The sequence below is a fragment of the Balaenoptera ricei genome, chromosome 14 (assembly GCF_028023285.1).
Source record: "Balaenoptera ricei isolate mBalRic1 chromosome 14, mBalRic1.hap2, whole genome shotgun sequence".
NCBI classification, from domain to species: domain Eukaryota; kingdom Metazoa; phylum Chordata; class Mammalia; order Artiodactyla; family Balaenopteridae; genus Balaenoptera; species Balaenoptera ricei.
The window spans coordinates 26,138,834-26,166,693 of record NC_082652.1 but is presented as its reverse complement, the minus strand read 5'-3'; the positions used below and the strand labels follow the sequence as shown (position 1 = coordinate 26,166,693).

Below are 27,860 nucleotides of genomic sequence, written 5' to 3'. Positions count from 1 at the left end.
CCTTTTCCTGGCACGGAGGACAAGCTCCAGGACGGGCCTGGGCCAAGGGCCCCCAGGCCACACCCCTGTCTTCCTCCCAACGGGTGGGTCCGGGCAACCATGTGTGGAGCCCCAGCAAGTGTCCAGGGGTGGCCTGGAGAAGGCCCAGCCCGTGTCTGGTTTCCCCGGCTCCGTGGTGGTGTGTGTGGAGGGCTGCAGCTCACCGCATGTGCTTTCTGAAGGTCCCCTCCCCACCTCGACCCTGAATCAGGTGTGGTGCAGCCTCTTCTTCAATCTTGGACTGGAAGATACACAGCTGGAGAATGGGGCTTCGGGGGGTGGGGGCACAGTCTTGGCTGAGAGGCCTGGGGAGGTTGGAGGGGTCAGGGCAGGGCCACAGGGGCTCTGGGAGGGGAGGGCTCGGCCCCCACAGCCGTCCATCTGCTGGGCTGTCCCCACCTCTTGAAGCCCCAGGCTGACCGTCCAGCCAAGGGGTCCAGATTCTGCCGGAGCGCTCGGTCCCATGGACCAGGCCAGCCTGGGTGCACGCCGGGCGGGATCCCAGCTGTGGGGAGGGAGCAGCCTCTTTAGTAGCCTGAGGGCTCCCCACCCTTCCTGGGGTCTGCTGCGGCGTACACGCAGGCCCCGTCCTGGGACACGGCCTGGACCACGTTCAGGAAAACAGGCCTCTCGGTCTGGTTCTGGCCCCGGTACTGGAGCCCCTTCTTCACCTCCTGGAGAGCAGAGAAGGCTGGTCATGGAGGGGCTGAGACCCGGGCAGGGAGCTGAGGACCCTGGCCGAGGAGGCAGGACTGGCAGGGGCGGTCTGGGAGAGGAGAGAGGGGCGCTGGATGCAGCCTGGTCTGCAGGCATGAAGTCTACGGCCTCCCACTCCAAAGGCCCCAGAGGAGAAGCCTGGGCTCCAGGGGATATGACAGGAGGACATCGCCCGGACGAGAAGGAAGCTGAGATGCAGGTTCACTTCTGTCCTGGATCAAGGACACCAGGGGCCTCAACGTGATAAGCAAGGAGTCCAAGGGCTTCTGTGGAGAAGGTAGCTTTCAAGGTTTTGAGGACCTTGAAAGCAAAGTCTTCTAGAAGGCAGAGCTTGGGCCCTTCGGAGTCCCAGGTCACCCATACGTAAGAAGGGCCCAACTTAACATCTGGCTCCTGCCCTGGACAGGAGGAATGGCCCTGATGCCAGCATTGTTCGTGGCTTAGGACCTGCCATCTCAACACCAGCATGAGAAGACGGGGGTCCAAGACTCTCCAGGGCCCCGCTGGTGGAGGAGTCAGCTGGAGGCTTCTGAACACCCATGAGTCCGAGGACATGGACCCCAGGCCACAGGCACCAACGGTCCCCAAGGGTGAGGCACTCCGAGCACAGGCTGTAAAGGCTCAGGTCTGAGACGGTGAGTGTGTGGAATTGGAGGGCATCAGGGCCCAGGTGTTGGTGTCTGAGGGCCTGAGTACATTGCTTTGGGGCCTGGTCCCCACACTTGCCAGTCTGTGACCCTTCACACAAATCCTGGCACGTGGAGACCTGTGTTACTCGGGCCCCACATTCCCACTTAAGGCCAAGGACCCCCGCCCACCAGGGCCCTCGGTTCCAGGTGCCCTGCAGTCCCCAGAACCAGGGCCTCCAGGACCTGAGCCACGGGTACGGTGAGGTCTCCAGGCGCTATGGCCTTGGGTGTATCTCTGCCTGACACGCTGATTACCTAGTGTCCTTAGGTTGGAAGGCACAGGCAGGACCTGTGGTCCTCGGACACTGTTCCTTAGGGTCATAGTGGCCAAACTCCAAGGCCCTGAGGAACAACGACCCTCCTGGCCTCAGGCCTGGGCCTTGGCTCTGAGGGCCCTTGGAGACTCAAGGTCTCCACCCAGCACCTCAGATGTTCTCCATGGGAGGCCCTGACCTGTGTGGCCAACACTCTAACTTCCAGGGAGCTGAGGGCCGTGGGCTCAGGGTTCTCTGGATTCCAGGCTGTCAGGTCCAAATTCTCAGAGTTGAGGTCCTTGGAGAATGGTGTTCACAGAGTAAAGACCTTCAGTCAAGGTCAAGGAGAAGGGCCTAAGAGGAGGAGTCCTGGGAGAGCATCAAGTCCTCCTGCCACAGGGAGGACCCTGCACAGGGAGGGAGGGAGGCTGGGAGGGAGGGCCTCGGACTCTGAGAGTTTGGGCCTGACGGGCTGAGGTCCTTAGTCTCCAGGCCCAAAGACTAAGGTTCTCAGGACTACACACCCCCTTGTACTCAAGGCCCCTTACTCTGTGGTCCTCAGAATTCCAAGGGCCCTGGGAGGCGGCCTTGAGACCAGAGAAGCTCATAACAGGAAAGGCAGCTTTGATGACCTTGAACCCCAGCTGCTTGAATGGACCCTGGGCATGAAGTTTGGAGCCTTGAAAAGCTGCTAGTCTTTTAAAGTGGGTCCTAGTGAGGGCATCTGCCAGCCCAGAGACCTTCCAAGGAGACCAGCCATCTGCCCAGGTGGAGGGGAGGGGCTGGGAGTCCCACAAGAGAATTTAGCTCCTGGGCCTGCTTGTGTGGGGATCCAAGAACCCAGTGCCCTGGAGGGAAATCCCTCTGCAGACTCCCAGGAATAGTAGACTCCTTTACAGATAAACCCGCAGATAAAAGCTGCAGATCACACAAGGAAGCAGATCACCATGAGGGAGAGTCTGAGAGGCCGCAGCCGGGGAGAGTAGCTTCCGGAGAGAATGGCCCAGAAAGAGCAGGGACCAAGGTGCAGGGGAGCTCGTTCTGGGAGTCATGTGAACAACACCCTGTCCCCTGCCGTGGAGACTAGCTGCCTGTTGCCTCTCCCATGGAGCTTCTCAACTCCTGGTGGCCCCCAAAGCCGAAGTGCACCGGGCACACTCAAAAGCTGAGGCCTCATCAGGGGCTCTGAAGGCAAGCACTGAGGCGTCCGCCTAGCGGTGGCTTGGCCCACGGCCTCACCTGGCTGAAGCTGGGCTCGTACTCTACCCGGCCCTTGCCGTCCACGTGCAGGATGGGGGCCGCAATGGCAGCTTGCAGGTCAAGGCCCAGCCACAGCTTGTTCATGATGGCCTGATGATGGGGGAGAGAAGGATGCAGGCAGGCAGGGAGGGAGGGGCACCAGCCACCCTCCCCAACCCCTCCCAGGACAGCAGGACAACAGGGCCGCCCAGCGAGGGCACATTCCATCCAGGAGCCCCCAGACTCACCTGGGCCACAGCAGAGATGATGAGCTCCCCGCCAGCCCCGCCAATCACCAGCTTCGACCCCTGGGCTGCGTTGACCAAGATGGAGGGGACCATGGATGACGGGGGCCGCTCGCCTGGAACTGGAGGCCGGACGGGTATCAGTGCAGCCTCGCTTCCGAGCCAGCGCCCCCCGGGGCCACCCCCTCCATCCCTGTCTCTGTGCTGGGCCTGCCCGGCCTTCCTCCCTTCCCTCCTCTCGCCCCGGGGCACTGTGCTCACCGGGAGGGGGGGTGACTCCGGAGCCCCGCGGGTGCCTCCAGCACAGGTCCAGGAGCTCGTTGTTGAGGAGGATGCCCGTGCGCGGTGAGTACACCATGGCTCCAAACCTGTGGACAGAGGCAGAGCTGGGCGCGGGCCGTGGGCTCCCGACACACACGGGCTGCGCCCCAGCCCTCCAGAAGCCCCTCGTTTTAGCAGCTGCCCTCCAGCATCCTGAAACTGCTCTTCCCTCCCTGTCCCTGCCCCCGAAGATCCACCCTGCCCCCCACCACAGCATCCTTCTGGTTGTAAGGCCCGTCCTCATCCTGGCTCAGGGCCACCCCATCAGCAGCCTTTTCGGCCAGAGGTGTCAGGGTGTAGGACCCTTTTGACACAGGAGAGGGAAAAACAAGGTACCACTCGATGGACACAGCCAGGGAGGTGCTGGGAGGCCAGGCTGGGGGTGAAGGGCTCAGGTCTAGGGAATGGAGTGGGGCTTGCCCGCCTGCCCCTGGCCCCACGTACGGCGTATTGATGGTGCTGGTGGCGGACACAGCACTGCCATCCTCCCCCAGCACGGACACGTGGGCCGTGCCCATCCTGTGGCTCCAGGTCCCGGCCAGGCTGTAGTGGCTGAGCTGGTGGTCACCCCGGCTGTCGATCTGCTGGTGGATATGCTGGGCCAGAGCCTCCCCCAGCAGGTCCTGGGAGGCGTTCTGGGGTGGGCAGACAGGTGACGGGGTCAGTGAGAGGCCAGGTGGGGTCACAGAGCAGAAGGTCCCCTAAGGGTGTCAGAGACGCAGCGCCACCACTGCCCTCCCATACCTGCCCCTCCAGGGCTCCCTTCAGTCCCCAGACTGCTCCACCCTCCCTGCTCTGGGCCACTGCCAGGCCATCCTGTTCTAGAACCAACCGTGTACACATCCCTCCAGCCTCACCCGCCAGGCTCTCAGGGTCTGTGGACGGAGCACCCGTTGGCCTGAACCTCCCTTCATGCTGAGCCCTCGGGCAGGGAAGGGGGCTCTCCACCAGCTCAGGGCACCTCACCTGGACCTCCGGGTGGCTTCGAGGGTCCCACAGCCGCCACCTCTGCCCCCTAGCAAACTTGAGCGTCTCCACGAGGTGATGGTACAAGTTCACCCTCCCCTCGGGCCTGGCCACCGACTCCGCGGAAAAGTTGAACCCTGGGGAGGGGGTGGGCGCAGGTGGGGGTCATCCTGTGTAGTGGGTTGAGAAAGATTTGTCCATGTCCTAATTCGCAGAACCTTCGAATACTACCTTATATGGAAAAAGAGTGAATATTACCTTGTATGGCAAATGTGTGATTAAATTAAGGATCTTGAGAGGAGCGGATTATCCTGGATTATCCGGGTGGGCGCTAAATGTAACCACATATATCCTTATAAAACAGACACAGAGAAGAGGGAGGCTGTGTGACCACGGAGGCTGAAATTGCAGGGATGCAGCCACAAGCCTAGGAATGCCGGCAGCCACCAGAAGCTGGAAGAGGCAAAGAACAGATTCTCCCCCAGGCCCCCCCGGAAGGAATGTGTCCCTGCAGGCACCCTGATTTTGAACTTCTGGCCTCCAGAACTATGAGAGAATAAATTTCTGTTGTCTGAGCCACCAGGTTTTGGTAATTTGTGATACTTTGTTACGGCAGCCACAGGCAACATCAGGCAGCCTGCAACCCCCCTGCAGGCTGCAATAGGCTGGGCCTCAGCCCTAGCTGCACACACTGGACCGGCAGCTCACCACCTGTAGAGCCACTGCACCTGTGCCCTGGGCCGGGGTCACCTGGGGGCACTTAGTGGGTAGGTGACGGCAGACCCTTCAGCAGAGCCCAGGCGTGGGCCACACCGGAGGCCAGCTCTAGAACACACCGTCCTGGCCCACTCAGCCCCGTCTTCAGCATCTGAGGAGGGGGCTGAGCTGGAGGAGGCAGTGGCTACCCAGAGCCTGGCTGGGCCTGGAATTCAGTTCACGGGCACCGGACCCCTGGGCTCCTGGGGGCCTCACCTTTGAGCACGTTGAGGACAAAGCTGAGAATCGCGCCCCCTGCAGGCGGTGGCGGTGAGTACAGGGTGTAGCTCCCCAGGGGCACCTCCAGGGCATCCACCACCTCAGGCCGGAATGATGCCAGGTCCTGCGGGGTCAACTGGCTGCCTGGGGTGAGACAGAGGACTCCATGTACAGACGGGGACCCCAGTTCACACAGTGGGGGCCCCCCTCGTTCCCTAGCCTTCCAGGCCCAGAGGGGTGGTGCTGGGCCTGTGGGCAGTGGCCTCAGGGCTGGGGGATGGGTGGACAGAGGCCAGGGACGGGCAGGTCGGAGGGGAGAGTGGGAGAAGGTGGGGGAGGCATGCTGGCCTCTGAGAGACTGAGGGTGGCCAACTCCAGGCCCAGGAGCACCCCCGCAGCCACCGATGGCTCCCGTCTTGTGGCCCTAACCCTCGGGGCCCTGCTCCTCGGGGGCTTTGACTACAAGGTCCCTGAGACCAGCAGAGGGCAGGACTGGGGCAACGGCCTCTCCAAGCCCTGGGAGCAGCTGGCCCCCTCTCGGAGGGGAGGGGAGGGGAGGGGAGGGGAGGGGAGGACCAGACCCACCCTCAGCCCTGGCGCCTAGACCCCTCTTTCTCTGGCGGAACGGGCCTGTGGGGCCTTACGTACTGACCTTCCTTGGCAACGTCCTCCAGCAGTATCTGGCCCAGCCTCCCTGTGTAGAGGGCCTCTGCGCCTTCCGCAGCCACGGTCTCCAGGGTGGCGGCCAGCGCGGGCCACGGGAGTGGGTCGTGAGGACTCAGGGGTTCCGTCCCATTGAAGAAGAGCTGCCTGGGGGGTGGGGGGCGGCCTCAGGGTGAGGCCAGGTCCTGGAGGGCAGCCACACTTCTGCAGGGACCCTACAGGGAGGGAGTCCTGGTCCGGGATCCTGAGGGGCTGCAGTGGACATGGGGGCAGATTCTCCAGGATTGGGTGGGGCTGACACCCCTCATGTGTCTCATCACCCAGGCCCAGGGAGGACACGCCCCACCCCCCCACCCCCCGCCAAGCCGGCGTCCACCCAGGGCCTGACACCCGGCGCTCCTCCTGGTCAGTGGGCTGGCCAGGTGGGCGAGTGGGGCGGCCAAAGCCCTCCTGCCAGCCCAGAGAGAGTGGGTGGGGGGAAGGGCAGGGCCCAAATCTGCGCCCTGGGAGCCCCATCACTTTGGCATAAACTCTCTCTGGCCTGAGCCCTCTGATGAGGTTCTGCCACGTGGAACCGGAGGTCTCTGAGCTGAGACAGTGACATACTGGCCATCCAGGGCCCGGGCCCCCAGAAGGTTGATCCACTGGCTGGAGGAGGAGCTGAGGAGGGGCTGGGCTGAGGAGGGGCCCTGGGCCCCCATCGGAGCTCACCTCAGGGATGATGCGTGCAGGGAAGGGCGCAGGTAGCTGCTGTGCAGGAAGCGGCTCAGGACGCGGGGCACGCGGAGGCCCCCCCGGAGCAGTGCGATGGTGGGCCCGAAGAGCTGTGCCCAGGGCAGGCGGCCGTGGCGGCGGTGCGCCTCAGCGTAGCCGCGGAGCTCCCCAGGCACCCCGATCCACTGGGCACCTGCATGGCACAGGTGTCACGCCCCTGCCCCTGGGCCGCCCCCCTTGGCCCCTGGAGGCTCTCCATCACTCCACACTTGGCTGCCTGGCCCCCCAGCCGTGGCAGCCAGAGCGAGCCTTCTGGAGCCCACTTGGGACCACGGCCCTCCCCACTCACACCCCTGTGGCTCCCCATTGCCCTCTGCACAAAGTCCATGGCCAGGCCTGTGGCGCCCAGAAAAACTGGCCCCATCCCCGCCCACCACCCCCAGCCCCGCAACCCGTCTCCACTGAACTCTCTGGGCCTTCGGCTGAGGTGGTCCCTCTGCTTGGATCGTCCCTCCCAACTCAGAGAGCCCTCCCCCGGGAAAACCCGGGGAGTCAGGACCTCTGCAAGGGCTCCCCATCCCCAGCTGCCACCCCTCAGTGCCAGGGTGGTTCAGCCGTCCATGAGGGGCGCTGCCCCTTCAGGGTGGGGGGTTCTGGTCAGCCCCAGTGGTCTGGTGGGGTGGGAGCGGGTGGCCCCTCTAGGACCTCACCTGTGCCCAGAGGCTGGGCCTGCTTGCACTGGTCCAGCAGACCCGGGACGTGGCTGGCAGGTACCGTCTCCCTGGCGTTGATGACCTCCACCTTCCCTGGAGTTGGGCAGGGCGTGTGGGGTGTCAAGGGCACCCCGGTGGCTGCTAGGCCTCACTGCACACCAACAGTCCCCCTCAGACAGCCCCGGCCCTGCTCTGGGCCTCAGTTTCTCTCTCTGTACCATGAACTGGCCTCTGTGCTAACACTTGGTTTCAGCTTTGCAGAGGTTGGGGGGCACCAAGAGACCCAGGAAGGGGCATGGGTGGACAGGGCAGGTCGGCCATACACTCAGGTGGTCTACAAGCACCTCACTGTTAGCACCTGTGGACGAGCCCATCCTCCCCACGGGGGTCCCGTATGGACTCACCTGTGGACGCATTGTAGATAGTGAAGATGACCCCTCCACCCAGGCCCATGCTCTGGGGGTTGACAACCCCGGTGCAGACCAGAGCCGCGATGGTGGCATCCACGGGTGAGCCGTGCTGCTGGAGGATGGCTCTAGGGAACATGGCACAGAGTAAGTGGCCTGGCTCCCCTGCCCCAGCCTCCCGACCTGGGCTGCTCTGCTCGCATTCACTGGGGAATGGGGACAGGTGGGTGGCCTGCCTGCTGCCACCAAACCGCACTGGGCTGCCCCCTCAAGTCCAGCCACTCACAGGTGTACAGCACTCTACAGATTGCAAATTGTGATGCCATTTACACTGCCCCTGGCTGTATATAAGGTGCATCTCAGTTTACAAAGTGCTCCAGCTACCATTATTTGCTAGGTCCTCCCAGCAGCAGTGGCTCATTTACAACAGGCAGAAGCAGGCCCGGGCCAGCCCCTCCGTCCCTCCCGGCAGCGCTGGGAGCCCAGCCTGGCGGATGCCACTCCTCATCTCACTGGGGACACACTGGCCCAACCCCTTCAAGACTGGACTTTTTCAAGTGACCCCGGGATCCTGCGCTGCCATCAGGGCTTAGGGCTTGGGCTGATGGGTTCCACAGCCCCTCCCAGGGCTCCACGGTCTGTGGGAATGCTCTCAGGCCTCAGTCTCCCCATCTGTCCATGGGCAGTGAGGTGTGAACCCTTCAGCTCCTAGGTGCTGGTCAGACTGGCCTGTGCCGAGGATGGGCTGTGCCCATCTCCCTGGGGCACAGCCCTGCACAGCTCACTGGGGGCTGCCTCTTCCCTCACAGCCAGGAATCCTCCCCAGCACCTCAAGGTCACAGATGGGAAACCAAGGTCCAAAGAGGGGCTGGGCCTGGGTCCCCTTCCCCCACCACTGACCCCAGCACCTTCTCAGCTCAGGCACGCTGATCCGAGCACTCCATGCTGGGCTCACCCCTCCCCGGAGCCACATATCCCTGCTCTGGGCCCACATGTGGGCACACATGGGCGCCACATGGACACAGGTAATCTTGGAATGGGAAAGAGGGCACGAAGCCAGAAGTATGAAAGAACTAAGATTCTACATCCAGGCACAGAGAAACACACATTTTAATTAGAATAAAACACCATAAACAAAGAAAAAAGACAAACTGGAAAAAACAAATTTAAATTCCCATCACAAAGGCCGCATCTCACTTGACCTCGGAAGTGCTTTCCGCACTAGGCTTTCAGGACCCCCACCTACCACGCTCCGGTTTTCCTCCCACCACCCCAACCTCAGGATGTTGGAGGCCCCAGGCTCAGTCCTTGGTCCTGGTGCATCTATGTCCTCCCCCAGATGAGTTGATCCAGGCTCAGGGCTTAAAATGCAACCTCTGGGGCTTCCCTGGTGGCTCAGTGGTTGAGAATCTGCCTGCCGATGCAGGGGACACAGGTTCGAGCCCTGGTCTGGGAAGATCCCACATGCCGCGGAGCGGCTGGGCCCGTGAGCCACAATTACTGAGCCTGCGCATCTGGAGCCTGTGCTCTGCAACAAGAGAGGTTGCGATAGTGAGAGGCCCGCGCACCGCGATGAAGAGTGGCCCCCACTTGCCGCAACTAGAGAAAGCCCTCGCAGAGAAACGAAGACCCAACACAGCCAAAATAAATAAATTAATTAATATTTTTTAAAAAATTAACTTTGCATTCAAACTTTGTGTTAAACCACATATTAAAAAAAAAAAATGCAACCTCTGTGCTGATGACCCCCAAATTTGATCTCCCCTAAACTCCAGGAACTTATCCCCAGCCATCCACAGGCTACCTCCCCTAGGCATCTAAGAGGTATTTCACTCTAAACATGACCTAAACTTCACTTTTTCCTTCCCTCCCACCTCTGCCCCCCAAACCGCTCCTTTCTTAGTCATCACGATCCTAGAAAAGGACACAACCATTCACCCTCAGGCCATAAACCTCAGAGTCGTCCTTGATAGGTCGCTTTCTTTCATCCCCATATCCAACGGCCAATCCTGCCTGTTAGTTTTACCTCCAAAATACACTTAGATTCCAATCCTTTCTCATCACCTCCTCCACCACACCACCACCCTGGTCTAAGCCACCAGCATCTCTCACCTGGGTTACTGTAACAGTCTCCTATCTGGACCCCTGCAGCTGCCTTGCTCCCATAGGTTTTAAAAAAAATAATCTGTTAACATGTAAAGCAGACATCCTAGTAATGAAAGACTAAACAATTCAGACCAAACTTCCACAGACAACTAGAAAAGCCAGACAAATAGAAAACATCTGCTCAAGGGCATCAGAAGCAGGAGAGAAATACAGGCCTCCGAGTGAGAGGAGCCTGGTTTTTGGAGCCGCTTTTCCCCTCCAGACGATTGCCAGTCCTGGAAGAGGAGGCTGAACGGCCAAGCAGGGCTTCTGACATCCTCCAGTGCCTGGGGCTGGGTGTGCTGGGGGACCACACCTGGGGACGGGTCCTCACTCCGAGTAACAGTCAACTAGATACAGAGCAGCTCTTACAAGCACGGCGGCCCAGCTTCAGATGATCTCAGCCACTCAAACTGGATTAAGGCGATCCCAGAATGTTGATATCCTAGGCCTCAAATTATTATTTTTTTAATAGATCTTTATTGGAGTATAATTGCTTCACAATTACTGTGTTAGTTTCTGCTGCACAACAAAGCAAATCAGCCATATGCATACACATGTCCCCACATCCCCTCCCTCTTGAGCCTCCCTCCCATCCTCCCTATCCCACCCCTCTAGGTCATCGCAGAGCACGCAGCCGATCTCCCTGTGCTATGCTGCTGCTTCCCACCAGCCAACTATTTTACATTCAGTAGTGTATACATGTTGATGCTACTCTCACTTGCCCCAGCTTCACCCTCCCACCCCATGTCCTCAAGTCCATTCTCTGTGTCTACCTCTTTATTCCTGCCCTGCAACTAGGTTCATCAGTACCATTTTTTTTTTTTTTTTTTTAGATTCCATATATATGCGTTAGCATACGGTATTTGTTTTTCTGACTTACTTCACTCTGTAAGACAGACTCTAGGTCCATCCACCTCACTACAAATAACTCAATTTCATTTCTTTTTATGGCTGAGTAATATTCCATTGTATATATGTGCCACATCTTCTTTATCCATTCATCCGTCAATGGACATTTAGGTTGGTTCCATGTCCTGGCTATTGTAAATAGTGCTGCAATGAACATTGTGGTGCATGTCTTTTTGAATTATGGTTTTCTCAGGGTATATGCCCAGTAGTGGGATTGCTGGGTCATATGGTAGTACTATTTTTAGTTTTTTAATGAACCTCCATACTGTTTTGCATAGTGGTTGTATCAACTTACATTCCCACCAACAGTGCAGGAGGGTTCCCTTTTCACCACACCCTTTCCAGCATCTATTGTTTGTAGATTTTTTGATAATGGCCATTCTGACCGGCATGAGGTGATATCTCATTGTAGTTTTGATTTGCATTTCTCTAATAATTAGTGACGTTGAGCATCTTTTCATGTGTCTCTTGGCCATCTGTATGTCTTCCTTGGTGAAATGTCTATTTAGGTCTTCCGCCCATTTTTTAACTGGATTGTTTGTTTTTTTGATATTGAGCTCCATGAGCTGTTTGTATATTTTGGAGATTAATCCTTTGTCTGTTGTTTCATTTGCAAATATTTTCTCCCATTCTGAGGGTTGCCTTTTTGTCTTATTTATGATTTCCTTTGCTGTGCAAAAGATTTTAAGTTTAATTAAGTTCCATTTGTTTATTTTTGTTTTTATTTCCATTACTCTAGGAGGTGGGTCAAAAAAGATCTTGCTGTGGTTTATGTCAAAGAGTGTTTTTCCTATGTTTTCCTCTAAGAGTTTTATAGTGTCTGGTCTTACATTTAAGTCTTTAATCCATTTGGAGTTTATTTTTGTGTATGGTGTTAGGTAGTGTTCTAATTTCATTCTTTTACATGTAGTTGTCCAGTTTTCCCAGCACCACTTATTGAAGAGGCTGTCTTTTCTCCATTGTATGTTCTTGCCTCCTTTGTCATAAATTAGGTGCCCATATGTGTGTGGGTTTATCTCTGGGCATTCTATACTGTACCATTGATCTATATTTTTGGTTTTGTGCCAGTACCATACTGTCTTGATTACTGTAGCTTTGTGGTATGGTTTGAAGTCGGGACGCCTGATTCCTCCAACTCTGTTTTTCTTTCTCAAGATTGCTTTGGCTATTCGGGGTCTTTTGTGTTTCCATATGAATTGTAAGATTTTTTGTTCTAATTCTGTGAAGAATGCCATTGGTAGTTTGATAGGGATTGCATTGAATCTGTAGATTGCTTTGGGTAGTATAGTCATTTTCATAATATTGATTCTTCCAATCCAAGAACATGGTATATTTCTCCATCTGTTTATGTCATCTTTGATTTCTTTCATCAGTGTTTTATAGTTTTGTGAGTACAAGTCTTTCACCTCCTTAGGCAGGTTTATTCCTGGGTATTACATATATTTTTTTGCAAAGGTAAATGGGAGTTTCCTTAATTTCTCTTCCTGATTTTTCATTGTTGGTGTATAGGAATGCCAGAGATTTCTGTGCATATAGGCCTCAAATTATTTCTAAAAAATTTTAACAATCTTTATACACGTTCACTAGTGCTCAATTAAAAAGGACTAAGCCCTCTTTCCAGCCAGTGCCGAGCGATGGGCATCTCTCAGGACAACTGGCACAAGCACCACAAGACCTAGAGCAAAAGGAAGCCCTACAACCAGAAGCGGAAGTGTGAGCTGGGATGCCCCACTGCCAACACCAAGACTGGTCCCCGCCACAGACACACAGTCCGCATGTGGGGAGACAAGAAGAAGTACGGGGCCTTGAGGCTGGACGTGGGGAACTTCTCCTGGGGCTCGGCGTGCTGTACACGCAAGACAAGGATTACTGATATTGTCTACAATACATCCAATGATGAACTGGTCCATACCAAGACCCTGGTGCAGAACGGCATCATGCTCACCAACAACACATGGTATGCCCCACTATGCCCTGCCCCTGGGCCGCAAGAAGGGGCGAAGCTGACTCCTGAGGAGGAAGAGACTTTAAACAAAAAACAATCAAAGAAAATTCAGAAGAAATATGAAGAAAGGAAGAAGAACACCCAAATCAGCCGTCTTCTAGAGCAGGGGTCCCCAGCGGTCTGCAACCTATTAGGAACCGGGCCGCACAGCAGGAGATGAGTGAGCAAAGCTTCATCTGCTGCTCCCCATCACTCACATTACTGCCTGAAAATCGCTTGTATTACAGCCTGAACCATCTCCCCACCACCACCGCCCCGGTCCGCGGAAAAATTGTCTTCCACGAAACCAGTTCCTGGTGCCAAAAAACTTGGGGACCACTGTTCTAGAGGAGCAGTTCTAGCAGGGCAAGCGTCTTGCATGCATCACTTCAAGACCAGGCCAGTGTGGTCAAGCAGATGGCTTTGTGCTCGAGGACAAGGAGCTGGAATTCTATCTGAGGAATACCAAGGCCCCGAAAAGCAAATAAATCCTCCTCCCTCCTATCTTAGCTCATGTAAAAAAGGTGTTTATTGTTATAAAAAAAACGACCAGGCAAACAAGGAAGGAAGACAGCACAAAGCCCAAGAGAAAGCATAGATAATGAAGGAAAAGACCATAGGATCTCCAGATTATGAAGGGTCAGACCTCAGACTTTGAATAACTATATGCAAGGAAATAAAAGACAAGATTAAGAATTTCATCAGAGAACTGGCAACTATAAAACATGAAATTAGGAGCTCAATGCTAACAGGAGATTACCAACAGTTTAAACACAAATTTTAAAAAAAGATTAATTCAATACAAAATATCCAAATTTAACTACAGAGAGAAAAAAGGATAGAATAAATAGAAAATAGATTGAGACATAGGGGAATAAAATAGGTAACCAACAAGGACCTACTGTAGAGCACAGGGAACTATACTCAATATTTTGCAATAACCTATAAGGGAAAAGAATCTGAAAAAGAACATATAACAGAATCACTGTGTTGTATACCTGAAACTAACATGACATTGTAAATCAACTATACTTCAATTAAAAAAAAAGAGAGAGAGAGACACATAGGGGATAAAATTATAAAAAAAATATATCATACAAACACTAACCAAGAAAGCTTGTATAACTATATTAATTTCAAACAAAGTAGACTTTTAAAAGAAAATATTATTAGAGATAATGAGGGACATGTTATTATTATAAAAACCTCAATTCAACAAGAAGATATGAAAATATAAATGTATATGCACTTAACAGTTTTAAAATATATGAAGCAAAACTTGGCAGAATGAAAAGAAGAATTAGACAAACATCACAGTGGGAGACGAACACACTTCTCTCAGTAACTGATAGAATAATAAGAAAAAAAATCCTCTACAGTGAGGCTGTAGAAGATTTGAAGGACATCATAATAATAAACTGACTGAACTGACATATACAGAACACTGCACTCAACAGCAGTGTTGCAGACACATTCTTTCCCAGAATGCACAGAATATTTTAAAAAATTGATCGTTTTCTGGACCTTAAAGTAAGTCTCAACAAGTTCACAGAAATTAATTAGAAAATCCTCATATATATGGAAATCAAGACAAACACTACTAAATAACCCATGAAACAAAGAAGATGGTACAATGGAAATTAGAGAATATTTTGAACCAAGTGTAATGAAAATATCGTACATCAAAAGCAGTAGGATTGGGCTTCCCTTGTGGTGCAGTGGTTAAGAATATGCCTACCGGGACTTCCCTGGTGGCACAGTGGTTAAGAATCCACCTGCCAATGCAGGGGACATGGATTCGAGCCCTAGTCTGGGAAGATCCCACATGCCGCGGAGCAACTAAGCTGTGCGCCACAACTACTGAGCCTGCACTCTAGAGCCCGTGAGCCACAACTACTGAGCCCACATACCACAACTACTGAAGCCCGTGTGCCTAGAGCCCATGCTCCACAACAAGAGGAGCCACTGAAATGAGAAACCCGTGCACCGCAACGAAGAGTAGCCCCTGCTCGCCACAACTAGAGAAAGCCCACACGCATCAACGAAGACCTAATGCAGCCAAAAATAAATAAATAAGTTAATTAATTAATTAAATAATTAAAAAAAAAAAAGAATCCACCTGCCAATGCAGGGGACATGGGTTCAAGCCCTGGTCTGGGAAGATCCCACATGCTGTGGAGCAACTAAGTCTGTGAGCCACAACTACTGAGCCTGCGCTCTAGAGCCCACGAGCCACAACTACTGAGCCCGCATGCCACAACTACTGAAGCCCGCGTGCCTACCGCCCGTGCTCTGCAACAAGAGAAGCCACCGCAATGAGAAGCCTGTGCACCACAACGAAGAGTAGCCCCCGCTCACTGCAACTAGAGAAAGCCCACGCGCAGCAACGAAGACCCAATGCAGCCAAAAAATAAATTAAATAAATAAAATTTTTTAAAAAAGCAGTAGGCTTATCAGCAACGGTGGGAAGGAAGGGAAGCAGAGACAGTGGGTCTGGAGAACTCCCAGACCACCCACTGGTTCTCACAGGGAAGCCTGGAAGACCAATTAACACAAGAACCTTTGCGCAGATGAGTTTTACAGGTTGAGTTTTGCAGTCTCCAGCTTACGGGTGAGTGAAAGGTGGCCAAGGGAAGTTTGGAGGGTGCCGAGGAGTTCTGGGTCCTGAGAACTCTCCACATGGGGGATCCCATTCTCTCTCCAGAACAGAGCCCTGCACGGAGGGGAAGCCAGTGGGAGGAGAAGTCAGACTGAGCAGGACAGGAACGACAGGGGCAAAGGATAGTGAAGATGTAGATGTTTTCAAAAAGTTATGGAGGCAGGGAATTCCCTGGCAGTCCAGTGGTTGGGACTCTGTGTTTTCACTGTCAAGGGCCTGGGTTCAATCCCTGGTCAGGAAACTAAGATCCCACAAGCTGCGCAGTGCAGCCAAAAAAAAAAAAGTTGTGGAGGTGATCAGAGAAGACAAATACCAGAAAGTAGGAGGCCGTATATATTTTTAAAATCATTTTGTGAAAACAACAAAAGGAACCAAGAGCCATGATGCTATAAAAGCTGTTCTGACTTACCTTCTAAACTCAAAGTACAGGAAAACTCATCTTCCTTAAACATGAACAATAAAAGGTATTGAAGCCACACCCCATACAGAGTTGATATAAGGAAAAAAGATAATAAAAATCAGAATAATGTCCCGTGGAGGCATGCCAGAAAGACAAGCCCACAGAGCAGATGTAAACTGCAACTTAATATTTTTAAGATGTGCTAAATAAATTAAAAGAATTATAGAAGCAATGAAAGAACAGTATACATTGGAATTAGAAAAACCTTAAAGTGAAGTGACTGGAGAAGCTGAAGACTTAAAAACCAAAATTATAGAACTCAGGAAAGAATGAAGCATAAAAGAAAAATTATCAGAAGTGAAGCCTAAACAAGGATAAACACAGAGCCAATACCTATAGAGATACATTAAAAGAAAGATAAGATGAAAAGGGGGAAATTTTTTTCAATCAAAAAGAAATGAAGAAGGACTTCCCTGGTGGTCCAGTGGTAAAGAATCTGCCTTACAATGCCAGGGGCACAGGTTCGATCCCTGGTCAGGGAACTAAGATACCACATGCCGCGGGGCAACTAAGCCTGCGCACCACAACTACTGAGCTCACATGCCTCAATTAAAGAGCCTTTGTGCCACAAACTACAGAGCTCACGTGCCCTGGAGCCTGTGCACCACAACTAGAGAAGAGAAAACCCGCATACCACAACTAGAGAGAAGCCCACGTGCCGCAACAAAGAGCCCACACACTGCAACAAAAAGATCCCCCATGCCTCAACAAAGATCCCGCGTGCTGCAACTAAGATCCGACGCAGCCAAAAAATAAATTAAATAAATAAATAAATAAATAAATAAATCTTCTTAAAAAAAATGAAGAAAGAGATTTTAAAATACAGATATAAAGAAGATCAAACATACACTTAATAGGAGTCCCAAGGAGGAAAGCCAAATCTATGGAACATAATAAATAATAAAAACTACAATTCAAGGTAACTTTTCTGATTAAAAAAAAATTACTTGTCAAAAGCGCACTCCACTGCATAGGGAAATCAATTCAGAGTAGCCAATATAGAGATGTATTCAAATTAACCTATTGGATATTAATAAAAATTAATAATTATTTGGGCATCTAGGTAAAAAGGACTAAGTCTCTTATAAGAGAAAGAAAATCAGATTGTCATCAGACTTTTCAACATCAATGCTTTATGCCAGAGACAGTGGAGTGTTATAATCAATGCATTCAAGGAAAGAACATGTGAGCCAAGGATTTTATATCCAGCTAAACTGACCTTCACCTCCAGGGGCCACAGACTGTTATAAACATGCAAGAACTCAGTGAATATTTTCCCCATGAACCCTTCCTGAGAAATCTCATAAAAAAAAAAACAACTTCAGACAACTCAAGTAACTGGAGAGACTTTGCCATAAGAAGTGGGACTAAGAATTAAATATATACTGACCAGTAGATCTAAGACTAAAAATGATGGTTATAACGGAAACAGTATAGAGATGGAATGGCTATTGTTCTGAAAATGTAGGTACAGTAGTACAACCATTACAAAAATGGGGTAGGGATGTTGTTTTGAGGACATGGTTGTTGTCGTTCACTCATGGGCTAAATAACAGATATAATAGATTAAAAAAAAAAAGACTCTGGCTTTACAGGCCCCCAGTACTGATAAAAGTAAATTTGCCTGTTTATTGCACATAAAACTGGATGTTATGGATGTGTTAATTGTGCCAGTGGAAAATTTACTTTTGATGATTGTATGGACAGAAAATCCATCTGGTGGGAAGAGGGAAAATTAACTGAAAAAAGAAATGGGAGAAACAGCTAAAGCTATTATGGGTCGTGAGGTCTGTTGTGCGGATATAACAGGAGGGTGGGGTGAGAATGGAAAGGATATATGAAAATAAAAGAAGCTCACTGCTTGACTGATAGGTATTAACTGACAGTAAAAGGATATCCCTTTAGACCCTATGCTGGGAGATGGGAAGAACAGGAGGAAGAAGTTACCAGGTAGTTTCAGTATTACTCATAGTGGGGAACGGTATCAGTCAGGGTTCTCAGACAAACAGAACCAATAGAATATACATATAGGGAGAAATTTTTATTTTGAGGACTTGGCTCACGTTATTGTGGAGGCCGGCATGTTTGAAATCTGTAGGGCAGACCAGCAGGTTATAAATTCAGGGGAAAGCTGATGGTGTAGTCTTGAGTCTGAAATCTGTGGGGCAGGCCAACAAGCTGGAAACCCAGGCAGGATTTCTATGTCCGAGTCTTGAGGTAGAATTCCTTCTTCTCTGGGGAACCTCAGGTTTTGCTCTTTATGCCTTCAACAGATTGGGTGTGGCCCACCCACATTATGGAGCGCAATCTGTCTTACAGTCAACTGATTGTAAATGTGTTTTGTTTTCGTTTTTGTTTTGGCCAAGCCGCACAGCTTGAGGGATCTTAGTTTCCTGACCAGGGATGGAACCCATGCCCCCTGCAGTGGAAGCACAGAGTCCACCAGGGAAGCACTGGACCACCAGGGAAGTCCCAACTGATTGTGAATGTTAATCACATCTACAAAATAACCTCATGGTCACGTGCAGACTAATATTTGACCAAACAACTGGGACTGAGCACCATAACCTAGTTGGTACATAAAATTAACCATCAGAGGAGCCAATAGAGAATATTGAAAGAGTAAGAACTATGAGGACCATATCGTATATATCTAATATTGTTATTATATTTACCATATAACATAATAAAGATATCAACATAGGGCTTCCCTGCTGGCGCAGTGGTTAGGAATCTGCCTGGCAATGCAGCGGACATGGGTTCAATCCCTGGTCTGGGAAGATCCCACATGCCACGGAGCAACTAAGCCCATGCACCACAACTACTGAGCCTGTGCTCTAGAGCTTGTGAGCCACAACTACTGAGCCCGTGTGCCACAACTACTGAAGCCCATGCACCTAGAGCCCGTGCTCTGCAACAGGAGAAGACACCGCAACGAGAAGTCCATGCACCACAACGAAGAGTAGCCCCCGCTCGCTGCGATTAGAGAAAGCCCGTGCACAGCAACAAAGACCCAACGCAGACATAAATAAATAAATAAATAGTATTAAAAAAGATACTAATATAATTATAACCATTATAACAAACATATAAACCTTTCTCAGTATCAAAAAGTATATCAGAAAGAGAAAATAAGGGATATATTTGATTATTTTGCAAAAAACAGAAATAATTTTAAAAGAAATAAAGAGAAAAAAGAAAAGAAAAAGATATATATATATCTATATACACACACATATGCATTTGAAAAAAGAGAAAAGAAACACAGGAAAAATAAATCCAAAACAAATGAAAACGATTTCCTCTAAAAGAGAGAATAGGAACAGAATAAAGGTCATATGGATGAGAGTGAGACTTTTGAGAATACCTTTTTATACAGTTCTGACTTGTATTCAGACAGAAAATTAAACAGAAAGGATGAAAAAGAAAACCCTAAAATTGAATTTTAATTGAAAAAAACTAAGCTAATAGTATATTGAACTGTTAACATAATCACACAGGAAAAAGAACTTAATTAACTGCCCATCTTTCATGGGATATATCTTAAGGACCAAAAAAACCTCTGAAAAGACATCTTGAATTTTCTCTAGCAGATTCATTGTTCATAGTGCATTGTTGAAGTAATTCTCAAACTTTTTTGTGAGTACCTGGGGATACAGCAAGTAAGTAAATATATGGACATTGTTGGGAACTTCTCTCATAGTTGCAGAGACAAGACGGGATGGAGAAAGATGCAGAAGACCCCATCATAGTGGATTTGAACTGGAGGTGTCAGAGATTTTACATTATTTCTTGTTCTATGCACTGATACTACCTAGAAGCAATGGCATCCCAATAATAATGAACCCTCTTAGCATCCAGATTTTCATTTCTAAAATACCATTCTCTACCAATTCCTGATTTCAGGTTTGAGGGAATATACGAGTAGATCCTGGAACATTTTGTGTACAAGTCAAGAAAATTCTCTAAGACTGATGGATTTGTGTAAAAGAACATAGATGCTGGCTTAAAGGGGCTCTCACTGGTCAAATTTGTGACAATTTGAGCATCAGAAAGAGTAAAGTGATGGATTATAACATAGTGAACTAAAATAATCCATGAGTCAATAGTAATACTCAAGAATATCTGGGTTGGGGAAGGGGGATCCTTTTTATAGAAGAATGCCAGCCAATGAGTGGTGAAGAAATGACTAGTTTAGAAATCGCCTTTTTGCAAACACAAATGTATCTGTTGAGACGAGGATAAAAATAGATGCTAAAACATGGGGTAAATGTTGTTTGAGAAAAGGATATTCGCCGGGTCTCAAAGTATCAAACCGTACGTTACTAATTTAATAGGGAAATGGTACCCCGTACAACGGAGAGATCTGGAAGACACCAGCTTTATGAAGTGATCCAACTTGGCATCACAATGATGAGAGGGTCTCACATTGTGTTCCCTCTTGTGTGATACAATGGGAAGGCAAAATACCACCTATCTTATATTGTGTTTAACCTGAATCTGATCGTAAATAAATTATAAAAACAAACCAAGATTGTAAAGAAAGACTGATACAACCGAACGGACTTCTTTAATGTCACAGAATATCAACTTTTTTTTTTTTTTTGAAGCAGGGGATTGTTCTAGATTAAAGAAGACTAGAGAAACATGACAATCACTGGATACTGGATCTAAAAAGATAGATGGGGTGGGGGTGGGATGAATTGGGAGATTGGGATTGACATATAAACACTAATATGTATGAAATAGATAGATAACTAATAAGAACCTGCTGTATAAAAAAATAAAAATTCAGATTAAAAAAATAAAAGTGAAAGAAAGAAAGAAAGAAAGAAAGGAAGGAAGGAAGGAAGAAAGAAAGAAAGTAAGAAAGAGAGAAAGAAAGAAAGAAAAAGGAAGAAAGAAAGATTGGGTCAATTGGAAAATTTTTGAATTGGACTAGGTATTAGATACTATAATTGTACCAAGGTTAAATTTCTTGAGTGTGATAATGGTATTAAGGTTATATAGGAGAATAATCTTATTCTTAATAGATACATGTTTGAAGTATTTAGGGATAAAGTGTCATGATAAATGCAACTTATTTTCCAAATATGTGGAAATATAGATATATGGAGAGAGAGAGAGAGAGCACGAGAAAGAGAGAGACAGAGAGAGAATGTGGCAAAATATGAACAACTGGTGAATCTAAGTGAAGTGTATATGGGTATTCTTTCCATTTTTCTGTGGGTGTAAAACTTTTTCAAAATAAAAATATGAACATTTAGGGGAAGAACAACAAAAAACTTGTGGAATACAGCTAAGCCAAACTTTGAGGGAAAATTATAGCTTTAAGTGCATGTACTAGAAAAGACTTTAAAGATCAGTCATCTATGTATCCACCTTATAATTTGTTTTTCCCAAAATGTATCTCAAGATGAATATTTTTTAAAAAGCAACTTAAACTCAATGGAAGGAGGAGAAAAGAGTCAAGATAAAAGTAGAAACTAATGAAAGAGGAAATAAATGCATCATAAAGAAAATCAACAAAGCCAAAAGTTGATTCTTCCAAAATACAGTAAAATTGATAAAACCCTTATCAAGACTGATCAAGAATGATAAGAGAAAACGCTAGTTACCAATATCAAGAATGAAAAAGGGGCCTCATTACAGACTCTATGGACATTAAGAGGATAATAATGAGAGGACGTTATAAACAATTATATGCCAACACATGACAACTTGCACAAACTGGACAAATTCCTTGGAAAGAACTTACCAAAACTGACTCAAGAAAAAATAAAAACTTGAAAGTCTTATACTTGTTAAAGAAACAGAATCTGTTATTTAAAACCTTCACATGCACACAAAGAACTCAGGCTCAGAAGATTAACCAGTAAATTCTTCCAAACGTTTAAGGAGGAAATAACACCAATCTTAAGAACAAGAAACAACAACAACACAAAACCTATTCTTGCAGACTATGGAAAAGGAGAGGACATTTCCTAGCTCTTTTTATGAGGCCAGTGTAACCTTGATACCAACACCTGACAAGGACATGAGAAGAAAGGAAAATTACAGACCAGTACCTCTCATGAATATGAAGAAAAAAATCCTAAACAAAATATTAGCAAATCAAACTTAGGCATAAATAAAAATGATATTAAATCATGAACAAGCTGGGTTCCTTCCACGAATGCAAGGGTGGTTTAACATTTATTGCATTTTTTTTTTTTTTGGCCGTAACACCCGCGGCATGTGAGATCTTAGTTCCCCAACCGGGGATCAAACCCACGCCCTCTGCATTGGAAGTGTGGGGCCTTAACCACTGGACCGCCAGGGAAGTCCCACTGCATTTTTTTAATGGGAGAAAAATCATTTGATTGTCATGATAATGCAGAAAATGCATTTGATATACAATTTGACAGAAAGATGGGCAAAAGATTTTAACAGAAATTTCACAGATGAGGATACCCAGAATGACCAATAATCACTTCCAACCCCTCAGCATTAGGTGTGGAGTTATTTCTGTCTCCCCCCACTACGAAGGCAAGAGCCTTGACCATCTGGTTACCACTGTGACTCCAGGACAATGGCTGGCAGGTGGCTGGTGCTGCAGGTAGCCAAGCGTCACACACCTTCACGCATCCACGACGCCCGCCAACATGTACCACGAACACGCTCATGTCCACAGGCAGGATGGTACACGCTCGGGGCCACCTGGGCTGGGGTTCCTACTCACCAGGCACGTGCCTCTCCCTCCTTGAGCCTGGGTCTCCTCAGCTGTGAAGGGGCCAGTTGTGGCCAGCAGAGAGCCGCGGTGCAGAGCAGTCACACTTCTCTCACCTGCCTGTCCCCAAGGAGCTGGGAGGCTGCTGTCACATACACACTCGGACACGCACGCTCACACGTGTGTGTGCACGATGCCCAGGTATACAGGCTGTTTCCTCCTGAACCCCAGAGGGTTGGAAGTGCAGTAATTTCCTGGTGAGCCAACCGGGAGTCCAGAGAGCCGCTAGGGTCACAAGGGCTGGGAGGGGAGGAAGGGTGACATCACACCATAATCCTGTGAGCCTTCCCCACAGCAGGGTCCCCTGTTGAGATGCCGACCACATCCAGACCAAGCCACTGTTACAACAGGCCAGGGACACCTCCTCTGGGCCGGGCGCGCTCCGTGACAGAGGTGCCAACATGAGCCCCACTTCACAGGTGGGGAAACTGAGGCTTGTCCAGAGTCCCCGTTCTCCTCTGCACCAAGGGCATGACCCACAGGCCGACTCCTGAATGGGTCTGAAGCAGCTGATGAGACCCAACCTGCGGGGCCCAGCCCCTCCCCACCCCTGACTCCAGGGCCCCACAGAACAAGCACCCTGGGCTCCCCACCAGCCCCCTCTACAACTACTCACATGGCCACTGAAGCTCTGGCCTTTACGATCCAAGCCCAGGGGCTGGGCGGGCTGGAATCCTGGGCGGAGGATGGGGACCCTGGGAAGACCCCACCCTCCAACAACCCCAGAGAGATTCCCTCTCTGCAGGGGCAGCAGAGCAGGACAGTCCCAGCTGGGTCTGCTCATGTTGTGACACCCAGCTGGTCCCTTCTGTGCAGGCCTAGTTTCCTCTACGTCAAGTGGAACTATGAACCCTCCACTCAGGATCCTGTGTGGCATTTCCGAGTGGTCACAGCAGACAGACATCACAAAGCCTAAAAATCACCACTAACCCTGAAGTCTCCCTAGAAGGCAAGCACTCACGTGGAGCCTCGGAACTCCCAGTTTGCACATGAGCCTAACACATTGGCATCACGCAGGATGGGACGGGCCCTCATTGTCACCGTGCTTCTATTGTGTGTACACTAGGCTTGGAGCCGGTCCTCCCCCAGGGACTCTGGCTGCTGCAGGAGTCCCAGCCCCACTGAGAGAACCCAGCGCTCACAGGGTGGAAGGAGGTAGGGTCTAGGAGGCCCTTGCAGGATCTCCCCAGCCCTGCCAGATCGTGTGAGCCCCTGTCCCACAGCAGCTGTGGCAGCTCCAGGCTCTCTCCCACCCCTGGTTTCTTAGAGCAAGAACAGGAAGTGGAGCGCCAAGGACATGAAACACTTGGGGGGAACCACATCTGCTCACCTCACCAGCGAGGGTTGCAGAGCAGAGACCCCAACCCCTGGCCCTCCAAAACCTCCAACAAAGACTTGGGGAGACACAACAGGCCCGGAACCCCCTCGCAAATCCGTGGAAGCAGCCCCCCACCCCTGGGGGCCACGTCCCCATCAGTGGTCTCTGGGTCTGAAGCCCCGACTTGTTTGCATCTTTGCAAATATGGGCTCAGGGGGGCACAGCGCCTCTGCAATTCGCCAGAGCATTGGGAGGGGTCATTCCCCTCCCGGGCCCTGGGAGCCCCCTGGGAAGACCAAGCAGTCTGCCCCCAACTTGTCCCTGTCATCCTAGAGGGAGCCCTGAGGAAGGGGACAAAGCACCCTGAGAAGAGCCTGAGGACCAGGCCAGAAGGGGGCAGGGCAGGGACAGACGAACAGACAGATGGAAGACGAAGGGAGGAAGGAATGAATGAAACCAAGGGAGAAAGCACGGAAGAGGGGTGACCCTGGGACGAAGGGGGCATGGATGCCATCTGCCCAGTGGTGCCCTGGGTGGGACTCAGACACACTGCCCCTTGGTCCAGGACAGTCCTCTTTGGTTCACAAAGCACTTCTGATTCTGACAATGGCCCTTGAGGCAGATATTCCGGGAAGCAGACTGAGCCGGCAGGGAGGGGGCTGCTAGCCCAGGCTCCCACAAGCCCAGAGTAGGGCAGGGGCCAGGAGGGGCGTCCTGCACATCCCGTCCTGGTAGGCAGCGGAAGCCTCCTGTGGGCTGGGCTTCCTGGAAGAGCGTTGGGAAACATCAGCTGGGGCCCCTCTCCACAGCCCCCCTGCCCCGGCCCACCAAACATCAAACAGTCACTCTGCCTGCCACTGGCCTGGCTCCAGGCCTTGACACGCAGAGGGGAGGCCGTGGGGGACATGATGCCATCAGAGGCCAGTTTCCCAGGGCCAGGAGGGGAGCCTGGTCTTGGGCAGCACTGAGTGCACCCCGGCAGGCAGTCCTTACATATGGAGCCCCTGAACCCCTTCACCCATGCCCCCGGGGGAAGACCCCAGCCTTGGAAAACTGCCAGGGCTTCTCTGAAGGGGCCGGGACCAGACAAGCAACACTGCAGCAGTGCCCTCGCTGGGCCTCCCAAGCCCTGGAGCTGGGATCAGCCTCACATACCACCTCTGCTCTGCTCTGCTCTGCCCACACTGTTGCTACCCTAAACCCCTGTCTGTCTCATGTGCACACCTGCTACTTGGTCTGTGCAAGGGCCCTGGGGCTGCTTCCTTACTGGAGGCCAAACCCACACGACTCCCACAGGCCAGCACACACACACGTGTGCCTTCTCCACATTCTCGCCACTGGTCACAAAGTCTCCGGGAGGGGTCAGGGCCAAGGGCCACCCAGTTCCCACCCACCTCCTACTCACCGTCCAATGTCCGAGCAGATCTTAGAGTCCGCAGCAACCGCAGCATGGGCAAAGGCCTGGGGGCCACAGTGGACGCGGTGCCAAGAGACGACCACGATAGGCACAATGATGGCCAGTGCCAGCCCCAGCCCCAGCAGGACCATGCTGATCGTGGCCCCGTGGCCCTGGGCCATGGCTCTGTGGCCCCGGGGGAGAGAGGAGGTAAGTGGGCACACAGACCAGTGGGCGGAGATATACAGAGAGACAGGTGGATGAATGGACAACAAGGTGAGCAGATGGACTCACAGATGATGGGACAGATGGACAGATAGACCGGAGCCAGAGACAAACAAATGGATTGACAGCCAGATGGCTGGACAGAGAAGGAAGGTCAGATGGACAAGTGGACAGAGTCAGGATTACAGATGGATAGACAGACAGGTTTCCAGGCGAACAGCGGGCAGCCAGGCAGACAGGTGGGAATGTGGACGGGCGGCTGGCAGCGGGGCTGCTGCCTTCCTCCAGCGCCCGCCTCAGAGGCAGAGCTGTCCACCCGCCTGGACTTCCAGTTTTCAGCCCCTGTCTTGGCCCTGGCAAGACGCCAGGCAGCAGGGCGTCTATGGGGAGTTTTTCCTGCCAGAGAGGAGTCAGTGGCGGCCGTTAACTCCCTCACTGCTGTTCCCACCGCCTGTGCCCTGAAAGCCTTGGTACAATCACCCCTCCCACCGGCTGCCAATGCCCAGGGCTACCCTGTCCCATCCTGTGTGTGAGGACTTGGTGCCTGCTTGGCTTCCCGGGGGAAGCTGGGGTGCAGGGCTCCCAGGACCCCATGGCTGCTCCCCGGTTCCCAGCAAAGCCAGGACAGCAGAGTGCAGGCCTGCCCAGGACCCTCCCCTGGATCAGGCTCAGTGGGGCAGGGGGCCAGGGCAGAACCCCAACTCACCTCCTCTTCATGGGGCCCCGCCCAGCCGCAGCTCACCACAGCATCCTCAGAGCCAGAGGACACTGGGGTTAAAGGGGACCAGAGGCAGACGGAGGGGGACCCAAGGCAATGTCAATCAGGACCCAAGTTCAACTCCCAGCTCAGCTGAAGCCAGGGCAGGGGGTGGCAAGGGGTGACCAGGGGTGACCAGGAGGGGGCTTGGCTTTCCTGTCTGCTCAGGGGAGGCGACTGGAACGCCAAATGCCCAGGACAAGACTTCTGTGTGGGGAATGCAGACAGGGCCTGCGTCCAGCCCTTGGCACACAGTGCCCACCGGACCGTCTACCCCTGGGGCCTGCTGTCCCGGAAATGCCACTGGGCCTCAGGGAGCGGGCTTCCCTTCCACCTGCATCTCTGCCCATCCCTGGTGGCGTGTCTGCTTCCCTCTTCCTGAGCTGACAGCGCCTCCTCTCCTGGGAGCACCGGCCTGCACCCTGCCCTGCCCAAGCCTCAGGGTGCCCAGCTAGGAGGTGGCTGGGAGAGTGGGGGCCCCCCGAGGTGCCCCCTTTGACCAGACTCAGCAAGGCACAGGGTGCAGGGGCTGGACTCCCACCCCCAGAGCCCCCCAGAGCCCCCACATTCTCCCAGCTTCCTTTCCAGCTGAGCTTTGCCCTCCCCAGGTCTCTTTACCCCTTCTGGCACAGCAGAGAAACTGAGGCACGTGCCCGCACAGCCACAGAACCTGCCAGGCCCCCTGTCCGAAGCCCCTGCCAGCCTGAGCTGGAGGGGCTACTGGGGCACCTTTGGGGGGTGAGGAGGGCTGCGGGCACCTCCCACCACCCCCACCGGATCCCCAAACCACAGTGACATTGCTCAACCAGGAACCAGAGTGCATTCCTGGGCCAGGGCCAGCCCGGGAGGCGGAGGAAGCAGGGACAGAGAGGTCGGCGGGGTCAGGGTGGGACAACGCCCCCTCTCCCCAGCCTTCCTGGTCATGCAGAGGCCAGGGTGCAGGGACCGCTAGAGGGAAGGCCCAGGGAAGGAACAGGCATTGTGCTGGGCTGGCCAGAAGTACGGTCAGGGAGGCCCAGCCAGGAAGGGCCCTGGACATCCTTGTCCAGAAGATGAGGGGCAGGAAAGAGAGGGGAAGCCGTCTCCAGGCCCCAGGGGGGAGCTGAACCCCATAATGGCTGGGGAACTGGGGTGCACCCTGTCCACGTGCTGGGGCCCAGGGAGTTCCAGGCCAGCCCCCACCTCCGCTGGAGCAAGGCCCAACCCTCAGGCCTCAGTCTTCTCCCCCTGCAAATTGGCCACAGCCTTTCCTCTGGGGCTAAAATGAGGAGAGACCTGCCCACCCCACCAGCT

At 51.8% G+C, this 27,860-nt stretch overlaps 1 protein-coding gene and 1 pseudogene across 4 annotated transcripts; one reads left to right on the top strand and one right to left on the bottom strand.

The window, feature by feature from the left end:
• Positions 1-262: 262 nt before the first annotated feature.
• Positions 263-27,812, bottom strand: GGT5 (gamma-glutamyltransferase 5). 4 transcript variants are annotated; one of them, XR_009497347.1, is made up of 13 exons: positions 25,595-25,856; positions 7,940-8,070; positions 7,533-7,628; positions 6,820-7,015; positions 6,098-6,255; positions 5,443-5,589; positions 4,471-4,607; positions 3,949-4,139; positions 3,445-3,551; positions 3,187-3,305; positions 2,939-3,049; positions 439-713; positions 263-344 (listed from the first exon to the last, which is right to left on the bottom strand). XR_009497347.1 is itself a non-coding variant. In XM_059895229.1 (13 exons), the coding sequence occupies exons 2-13, from the start codon at positions 25,765-25,767 to the stop codon at positions 567-569; spliced, it is 1,713 nt and encodes a 570-aa protein (XP_059751212.1). In that variant the 5' UTR covers positions 25,768-25,771; positions 27,186-27,812; the 3' UTR covers positions 416-566. The 4 variants fall into 4 exon arrangements, 3 of the variants coding, with proteins under 3 accessions (XP_059751212.1, XP_059751214.1, XP_059751213.1); XM_059895229.1 differs by lacking the exon at positions 263-344 and adding an exon at positions 27,186-27,812 and having other exon boundaries at positions 416-713; positions 25,595-25,771; XM_059895231.1 differs by lacking the exons at positions 263-344; positions 25,595-25,856 and adding an exon at positions 22,824-22,909 and having other exon boundaries at positions 416-713.
• On the top strand, positions 12,634-13,471 carry LOC132347643 (small ribosomal subunit protein eS8-like; annotated as a pseudogene).
• Positions 27,813-27,860: the final 48 nt, after the last annotated feature.